The sequence below is a fragment of the Teleopsis dalmanni genome, chromosome 2 (genome assembly GCF_002237135.1).
Source record: "Teleopsis dalmanni isolate 2A chromosome 2, ASM223713v2, whole genome shotgun sequence".
Lineage (NCBI taxonomy): Eukaryota > Metazoa > Arthropoda > Insecta > Diptera > Diopsidae > Teleopsis > Teleopsis dalmanni.
In genome coordinates, this window is record NC_051847.1 from 183,662,293 (window position 1) to 183,672,793 (window position 10,501).

The following is a 10,501-nucleotide window of genomic DNA, read 5'->3' on the forward strand; positions in this document are numbered from 1 at the left end:
AAGTCTTCCCAACGAAGACATACGCAGAAATTGTTTCCTCCACCAACAGCCTACCCAAAATCTCGCAACAAAACTTCCCAGGTACGCATTTAGAACAACTTTTCACGATCATGCAGCAAAATCTTAGCACCATGATGAAAAACATGATGCAATCCATGTTGCAGACACTCTTACCCACCGCCAACCTAATATGACGCTACATCAAAATAACCTAAAAGTCATAACCTGGAACGCCAACTCCTTAATAGGGAAAAAATCGGAAGTAACACTATTTTTGCATGACAATGAAATAGACATAATGATGATACAGGAAACATTTCTTAAAGCTTCTAGCTCACTCAAATTCCCAAACTACTCTTTATACAGAACAGATAGAAACGGCAGAAGGGACGGTGGCACGGCAATCTTAGTAAAAACAACTATTAAACATCACCTCATAACAAAAGATCCGGGATCGCTTGAGTCTACTACAATTAAAGTAGAAGCATTCGGCTCATATATTACATTCACATCAGCTTACAGAGCACCAAATAATGCTATATTTCTAAATGACTTAACTCGCCTTCTGTCCAGCAATGAGCCCACTTTTCTAGCGGGGGATCTAAACGCTTATAACAGGAGCTGGGGTGATAACGGAACAAACTCGGCTGGGCGTACTATCAACAACTTAGTACATGATCATTTGCTTCAGACCCACATTCCGAGCGAGCCGACTCATTTCGGCAGTGGTGCGGGTCACATACTAGATATTGGCATCTCCAATAACTTGGACTACAATGTACACATTGAAGTTATTGATGAGTTAGAGTCAGACCACAAACCGGTGTTATTTGTCCTACAGAACTGCCATGCTACCATCTTTACCCCATCAATAACTATCACCAACTGGGCAAATTTTAAGGATTCCTTAAGGCTGGTGGACTTCAACGATCAAATTGATACCACAGAGGACCTAGACACCAGCATAGAAATTCTTACAAGTAAAATTCTAGAGTCTCTCGAAGCATGTTCCTCACTCAGGACCAGGAATCCTAAAAATTACTTTCTTCTTCCAAGGCATATTAAAGAAATTATAAGGCGCAGAAACCGTTTCCGAAGATGGGCTCATGCAACAGGTGACCCACAAATCAGGCGTGAAGCGAACCGTCTATCCAACTTAGTCAAAACTATGATATCTTCGCACAATAACAAAAAATGGGAAGAATTCATGGGCAGCCTTGAACCCGGGAATAAAAGTTTTTGGGGCCTAAACAAGTATTTTAGAGTCAAGAACAAAATCATGACTCCTCCAATACTTGGTGCTGGAGGGCTAAAATTTACAGACTATGAGAAAGCTGAAGAATTCGCCCACTCCTTGGAACTTCAATTCCAAGTGAACTGTGACGAAGATGATGACATTGATTACGAGGAAAATGTTGTTGAGCAGGCCAATAGGATCCTGAACTCTAGCAACTCTTCTACTACCCCTTCCACTAATCACTGTGAAATAGCATTAATAATAAGTAATCTCAACAAACGATCTGCCCCGGGTTATGATGGTATCGGCAATATCTGTCTTCAAAACCTTCCAGAAAACGTCCTCACCAAAGTAGCGGAAATAACCAATGCAATTCTTAAATTTGGGTACTTCCCTATTTGTTGGAAAAAAGCGAAGGTCATTATGCTTCCTAAACCAAACAAAGACCTGAAGTTCCCACAGAATTGGCGTCCCATCAGCTTACTTCCTACTCTAGGGAAAGTAGCAGAAAGAGTCATTCTGGCAAAATTGAAAGACCACCTAAGCTCGAATAATATTATCCCTGATGAGGAATTTGGCTTCAGAGACAACCACTCAACGGAACTACAATTGGCCAAAATAGCACAACATATACAATCTGCACTTAGAAGAAGGATGTCGACTGGTCTTATCTCTTTTGATGTCGCTAAAGCCTTTGACAAAGTCTGGCACTCGGGCCTAATTGTGAAAATGGCTGCTCAGAACTTTCCACCATCTATCATCAAGCTCATAGGCAGTTTCTTAAATGAAAGGTCGTTCCAAGTCAAAGTGAACAATTCAACCTCTTCAGTAAAATCGATACAGGCTGGAGTACCACAGGGGTCACCGTTATCTCCACTGCTCTATAGCCTGTTCACTGCAGACATACCGAAACTCGAGCCTTCTATGCTATCGCTCTATGCTGACGACACTTGTATTGTGTACTCAGACAAAATAGCCTGCAATGTCTCCAATACCATACAGAGTCACATTGACGTGCTTGTTCAGTATTTTAAAAAGTGGAAAATAAAACTGAACGCAGAAAAGACTCGGGCAATTTTTATTACCAGGAAGCGCCGAAGAATGGGCCGATACTCTCAAATATCTAGGCATAACCTTTGATAACAAGCACTCCTGGAAAGCACATTTCAAGTCCAAACGAGCTCAAGCTGCCCGAATATTACACTCCCTTCACCCGCTCATCAGCAGCAAAAAGCTCAACATAAAGAACAGAGTTAGCATATTTAAGCAAATTATTAAACCAGGACTACTCTATGGCAGTATAGCGTTTTGCCAAGCGCCAAGCTCAACTTTAAAAATTCTTCAAAGAGGGCAAAATATTGCCTTAAGAAAACTGGTTAACGCCCCATGGTATGTAAGAGGAGCTGATATCCACAGAGATCTGAGAGTGGATTCAGTTGAAAAATACATTAAAGATCGTGCTCTGAAACTATTCAATACAATTGACAGTCATAATAATCCAACTCTCAGTATCCTAAAAATACAGCGAAATTTGATAAACACAGGCAGATACAAAGATATCAGATCCATCATATTATAAAGCCCCGTAAAGCCCCGTATTTAGTGTGACTTAAAATTGTCCACAGATAAAATAGAGTAAAGGTGCTGATTCACCAACTCAGACATCTGAATATCAATATATAATATGTTTATTATTAAAACTCAACCAATAATGTTCAAATAATTTTATTTAAAAAAAAATTTACGTTACATGTTTAACATTGAGAAAAAACGTAAATATAAATATATAAATAAATAAATAAATTACTTATTCAATAAATAAATAAATAAATTTTAATTTGAAAGCATAAATAAATTATGTATTACAAAATTATTAAAACAATAATTGAGTATATTATCAAGTTATTTTTCACAATAAATAAGATTTAAGAAACACACTTAATATTACAATTTCAACCCATTTTTTAAAAAAATTAATATGTCTTAATATATTTAATAAATATTTTTATTTGCTATAAATAAATAAATAAATAAATAGATATTCCTTAAGTTTTATTAAATAAATAAATTATTTTCATCGCTTATAAAAATTATTTTAAAAATTATTGTTTTGAAATGCATAAATTATTTACATTAGTTATTTCAATGAAAAATTAATTTATAAAATAAATAAATAATTCTTCATGATACAAGTATTTTTAAATAATAAAAAAAAAATAAATAAATTAATATATATATATTATATATTTATTAAATAAATAAGTTAACTTTAAAAATAAGTTAAACTTATTTGTTTAATAAATAAATAAATAAATATTGTCATTATTTATGTATAAGTAAATATTGTTTTTTCTTTCTCTATTAAGAATTATATATTTTTTTTAACATTTTATATAATAAATATTTATTTTACAAAAAGTATTTTTATAAATATTGTAATGAAAAATATGATTTCTTTCATTTTCAAATAAATTTTTTTTTTATAATTAAATAGACTTCATGTTTTCATTATTATTTTTCTTTTGTTTAATAAATAAATAAATAAATAAATTACTTAACAAACTATTTAGGCACAAAGTGAAGCAAATTTATCATTTCTCTTAGGTAAAATGTTACAATTATATGACAAAGTTGAACTGTTCACAATATGTAAATGCGATTATAATAACAAATTATTTAATTAATAAATAAATTTAAAATTAATGAATTCATAAACTGATAATTTAATATCCAAATTTACAAATAAATAAAGTTTATTTGTAAATATTTATAAACGCAAAGATGTGTTTTTTTAATAAATGCATTAATTTATAAATTGGTTTATGAATATATTAATAAATTTAAAAATTATACAAAAATAAATAAATAAATATATATTTTAAATTGAACTTTTATTTTATAAACATTTAAGTGAATAAATAAATTAATTGAAGCGATCTGCATTTCCATATTGCTAAGAGCACAAATATAGAACTGGGTAAATTTCATTCCTTAAACTATATTTCAATAAATAAATAAATAATAATTTCATTGAACAATAAATAAATAAATAAATTAAGTTAAATAAATAAATTAATTAACAAATCTTAACATACCGAACACCAAGAAAAAAATCTCATACAAAACTTACTCCTAAGGCGTAAGATCTATTTGTTTTTGAGTTTTATTAAAATACCAGGTAATTGCATCAATAATTTTTTAATTTCAAGTGCAAAATTTTCACAATTAAAATGAAAAAATTGTCAAGGCCTCAAATTATAATAAAGTCAATCAATTTGTGATATAAGTTTTTTAGATATTTTTAATAAAACTCTTTTGGGCTACCTCAGTTTTAAACCTCCTACTTCACTGCAAAAGATTACCGACATTTTTAAATGCATTTCATTACTACACTCTAAACCCATTTCAAACTTAAAACTAGGTTTGTGGTTGTTCATAGAACGTACACTTAAATATCGTAGATATTTTTATGATATTTTGACAAATATTATTTTCATAATATTATTTTCAAATATTTTCAAGAATGGCATTTGTTAACAGTTTTATTTTTGGCGACTTTTCAAAGAATTTAATTTTTCATTATTTTATATAAATTTGCATTTTTACACATTGTATGGAATTTATTGTCTGTAGCAGATTATATATAAAAATTAATAAAATAATGAAATTAAAAATTTTGAAATAATAATACCAATTTCATAGATAATTTGGTTATTAGTAGTAATACAACATTTGTTATTGTTTACAATAACAAAGTGTATTCATCTTTTATCAAAATTTATGTTTTCACACAAATGTGCATAAATAAATAAATAAATAAATTAATATTTTAATAAATAATTCTAATATATATATATATATGTATATTTATATATATATATAAAAGAAATGGCGACACTCTTTAGCACTTCTCAAATATGCTTCAAATAAAGCTTACAAAGCCATAATAAATAAATAAATAAATTACACATATTTGTAGCAACAAATAAATATAAAAATTATATTATAAATAAGTTTTTTCTTTAATAAATAATTTAAATTTTTTTTTTTCATAAATAATTTAATAAATATTTTCTTACACAAATAATTTAATAAATAGTTTTTTAAAAAACTCAATTTTACATTTTCATTAATAAATAATTGAATAAATATTTCAATAAATAATTTAATTAATGTTTTTTAAAGTAAATAAATTAATAAAAAATTTTCATAAATAGTTCAATAAATAAATTTTTGCATCAATAAATAATTTAATAAATATCTCAATAAATAATTTAATAAATATATAACTCAATAAATAAATAAATTAATAAATAATTCAATAAATAAATAAATAAATAATTATATTCTTTTTATCATTTACTCTTCCTTGTTTCTATTGCAAGTGATAAGGATGACAAAATTGATATACCAATCGCTGTGACCTTTCCGTTTTCTTCATGATACCTTTCTTATAGTATTGTCGTATGGAACGTGAAAGTTTATCATAATTCATAGCTGGCCGATTTTTGCGTCTACCCCATAATTTTGCTACACGTACTGAATCTTCAATTTTGAAAATGCCCTTACTGCGATCTATCCAACGTATAGCAGTACCATTGATATGTGGCTCAGAGAGTAATTCTTTTAAAAATTGCCATAAATGTATATGTGAACCGCCACTGCGACCACCAACCACACCACTACGTTTCGTTTCTGTTGTTCCTGTTGTTGTAGTTGTTGCTGTTGTGCCACTGTTAGTCGTTGTTGGCATTTGCAATCCATTGCTGGTAGTTGGAATAATTTCATCTTCATCTATTAAAAATTCAATATTTATAATTATAAAATCTATTGTACTATTTCTGTATTTTAATTTGAATATTCACCTTCGCTTTCTTCATCAATATTCATATTGTAATCCATATTCCAAATATTTGATTGTAATAATTGCGTTGAGCCAATTACACTGTTATTCTCTGTGGACTGTAACTGTAACTGTTGTTGAAGTGGTAACTGATGTTGTTGATGATGTACTTGTTGTTGTTGTTGTGGTAAGATATTGTTCTGATAGCTATCTAAGTAGGCTAATTTCCATATTTCCAATTTCGCATGTAAGGTACTACCACCCTGGAAAAAGCAAAATAAATTTAATTAATTTTAATAGTTAAAAATGATAGAGGTTAATAAATACTTAATATTAAATTAAGAAGAAAGATTCTGAACTTAAAGAAAGGTACTTAAATGAAATTAAATTTGTTCCCTCATATTAATTTTGTGTATCTGTGTTAATGGTGTGTTATAGTGTAGGAAGTATAGTATTAATGGATGTAAGTAATGCAGGATACATAAAAATTAAGGAAAAATATTCTAAAGAAAATGACTCATATTAATTATGTATGTCTGTATTAAACAACATGACAACCCGTCAACTAACGGACGGAAACAACGGAGAACATATAGAGTGAGCACCATCACTTCAAAAAGTGAGTCCACTGTTAAGCAGATCTCTTGCGTCACAATCTCGCTTCACCCATTGTTTATTGGTAATTGACGATTATTATGTAATAAATGATATTTATAGGCATGGCTTGTAATGTTCTAATTTTTCCTTCTTAATGCAATCTGCATAATTTCAAGAAATTAGAATCTCTAATTTTTATAATTATTTTGAGTTTCGAGTCTTCATAATTGTTCTTGACTTATAATTCTCATGTGCAAATTTTGCAAAAAAAAAAAAAATGGATAGAAATTAATCATACGTCAGGCCAACCATCTAGCTATTACTTTTAACGCTTTCTATTTTTTGCAAAATTTATAGCTCGATTTTAATTTTATAATGAATGCTTAAATTATGTATAAATATTCATTACATTTTTCATTAAATTTTGCTTCTAATTAATATGCATAGACCACGCGCTGCCCACACATTTTTCCAATGAACCGAATACAGAAAAATCTTCTGCTTCTTCTTCTTGTTTATCAATTTGATTGATATAAAATTTTCAAGCACGATTGAATGCAAGTATGCGGCTTATCATAAATGAAAAAAGTCTATTTTTAAATTTTGTTTTGATTTTAAAGTTTTATATTGATTTGCCTAAACCAGCCTGTAGATGAAATAGTGGCTGCCTATGTGGGCACATAAATGCGGCGAAAAGCAGACATTAAATGCGCTGCTACTGCATTACATTTACTCAACAAGTCCACTGCTAATGGTTGAAAACAAAATACAGTAATAAACATTATTAACGTTAGCGTATAACGTAAGCGTTAACGTCAACGTCAACATCAACTACAGCGTCTCACTTTCACCTTGCAATGTCGTTGCTGGTCGTTGGCATATACATTATTTCAACATCAACTTGCGGTTGTGCTATCATCATTATTAACTGTTGCTGCACTGTGGTTAATATTTATGCAGCGTATTGTTGTGCTGTTGTTGTGCATATTCGGCAGAGTTCGGCAGTACCACCGTTGCGCTGTGCTAAGCGTTGACATCGTTAATAAAAAAAATAATTTATAATACTTATTTTCCACAATAGCCTTAGTTTCACTAAACAACCTTCACACATTCTTTCACCTTCAGCCATGACCACGGTTACTAATTTTTCGTATGTTTCTACAAACCAACTGTGGTTTTATGTGTAAGTTTTTGTTGTTATTGCTAACATATATATGACTTTATTTTTTTTACTTTATATGTTTCTTTTTCTTTCTTTTATTTGTTGTTGTTGCACTTGCTGACTTCATTTGTTGATTTGCTTGCTATGTGTTTTCGTTTACTTTCGTTTATAGAATTTGCATTTTAACATTAATACTCTTCCACATATGCACAACAACATTTTGATTTTTCACCACAATTCCACCACAGTATATCATCGTTTGGTTTTTGATCAGTGCATTAGTTTTTATATGCGGTTATACATACATACATATAAATGCTTGGCTTTTTGGTTGGTGCTCTTTTGTTGGCCCTTGTTATAAGCCAAGTAAAAAGAAAAAAACGCATAACATATTTGTATTGCTTTGCAAAGCCGCTTCTAGTCACGCTTTTATTTTGAAAAAAAATAGTCTTAAGCTTTTGCTAATTGGTAGCTTTGCGTTGCGATATGCTTTGCAGCATTTCTGGTTATAGGTAAAGCTTATTGGTGATTGTTATTGATGTTGCTGTTTTTGTTGTTGTAATATGGTTGTTGTTATTATTATGGTTACTGTGCTTTGTTGTTAGTGAATTGTTGTTGTTGCTATTATAAATTTGTTATGCGTTCAGTTTAAGACTTGATTGCTTTTGTAAACTTTATAACTAACTGACTGAGTATTGAGAGCTGCGTCGTCGTCGTCTTGGATACAATGAAAATGACGTCAACGCCAGTTACGAAACTTGTTTTATGCGAATTTCAATTTTACCGACTGTGCTCGATTTTGCAATTCATTTGTTTTGCATGGAATTTGGGCTTTGGTAATCGATTTGGTCTTTGTTCAAATATGGTTCATAATGTTATAACATTTTTGCTTCTATTTATTTTTTTCGATTTTTTATTTTGTTTATAATCAACTTATTTATATATTGTTTCCTTTTTTTTTTTTGAATTTTGAATTTCGATTTTTATTGATTGTTATGTTTTGTTAAAGTGTCGCAGTTTTAAGTACGCTTTTGTTTGGATTTATTTTTAAAGTTTTTTAAGTAACATGAATTTTTAACTACAATTATTTTTATTGAAATTAATTCCATTAAAAAATTAAATAAATTTGATTTCATTTTGCGTTTATTTGACATGCTTTATATTGTTTAAAGAATCAAAAAGAAAAAAAAAATATTAAGGAAATTGAATGATCTGCAAGATTTTGTTCAATCAGTTGAGGTGAATTTCAATAAACGTCACCTCAATTGAACTTCAACTTTTTACTTTCCAGGGTGCTTTTAGCTACCCCTTGATTGTATAAAGAAAATGCATATTAAAAATATCGAAAAAGAGCTTTTTAACAGAAATTTTTTATGATGTGCATTTATTTTTTAGTGCTATTAACTGTCATTTTTTTTATATTTTATATTATTGTTGTTGCTTTTGGTTTAAATTTTTCACAGCGCATAATTATTAGATGCTACCTTTTTCTTATTTTTTTTTGGTTGTTTTTCTTTTATGTTTTTCATTTCACATGCTGTGAGCTTACACTTTTAATTATATTTTATTTTGTTTTTCAGCTTTTAGTTCCATTTTTTCCGTTTTACATGCTGTTAGCTGTCAATTTTTCTTATTTTATTTATTTTTTGTTATTTTTTTCAGTTTATCAGTTTTATATGCTCTTAGTTGGTGCTTTATTTGTTTCTTCTTTTATTGCTCATTCTTAGAGCTGTTACACAGCACTTTGGCTGCTGTTTATTCAATGTAAATTTAAGCAAAGCTCAGCACTGACTATATGCACGAGCAAAATGAAACATTCATTTTAAATTAATATTAAAGAGTCTTTTCCTTATATACCTATATATATATACATATAACGAAATATTTCAGAATTCTTAATTTATTTCCAATTTTTATTTAGTAGTTTTATTTCTTACTTCGAAAAATTGTTTACAAAAGTTGGTACTAAACCTTTTTTATTAGTTAGTAGTTAAAAGCAGTTTTACTAGTAGAACCCATAATAGTATTGTAGTAATTTAATAAAATATTAAAATAGTGAAATTTCATTAAATAAATATAATAGAATCTCGATGAAAATTAGAATCAAAATGTGAATAAAAATTTTATGGTTATATGATATTTTTATACTTAAAAGATGACTGCGATGTAAACATATTAATAACTTTTGCAAATTTCATATACTTAAAGCATTACTTATAACTTAGTATCACCCTGTATATGAAAACCAGTTTAATATTTTCAAAAAAAACAAAAAAAACAATTCATATAAATACTAAAAGACTCACCTCTGGCACTCTGCGCATAAATTCTTCTTCGCTGAGTAATACCAAGGCCGAACCGTTTTCAATGAATATCGTTTCCAAATTATCGATCTGTTGCAATTTGTATTGAGCAATGGTGGATCGTAGCCAAGAATGTACTTGAGTCGCTGACCAAGTGTTTGGATCTTAAAATTAAATAAAATATTTTTTAATTATATAGTTCGTGTTAATAAATTTAATTAATTTTATTAAAATTAGTAATTGTGTTACCTTTCGATATTTGCAATTTAGCGCAAATTTCATCAACTTCACGTTTAGCATGATCCAAAGCTAACGATATTACTGAATCAATATCGCTGCGTACCTCTTCGAGGCCACCA

General features: G+C 29.0%; 1 protein-coding gene across 1 annotated transcript; it reads right to left on the reverse strand.

Annotated features, from left to right (window-relative positions):
• Positions 1–5,551: 5,551 nt before the first annotated feature.
• LOC119676331 (DNA-binding protein D-ETS-4-like) lies at positions 5,552–10,500 on the reverse strand (the record flags this gene model as incomplete). Its single annotated transcript, XM_038087571.1, has 4 exons — positions 5,552–6,031; positions 6,103–6,343; positions 10,146–10,306; positions 10,392–10,500. Coding segments are annotated over 4 exons (930 nt in total), but the record flags the coding sequence as incomplete, so codon positions are not given.
• Position 10,501: the final 1 nt, after the last annotated feature.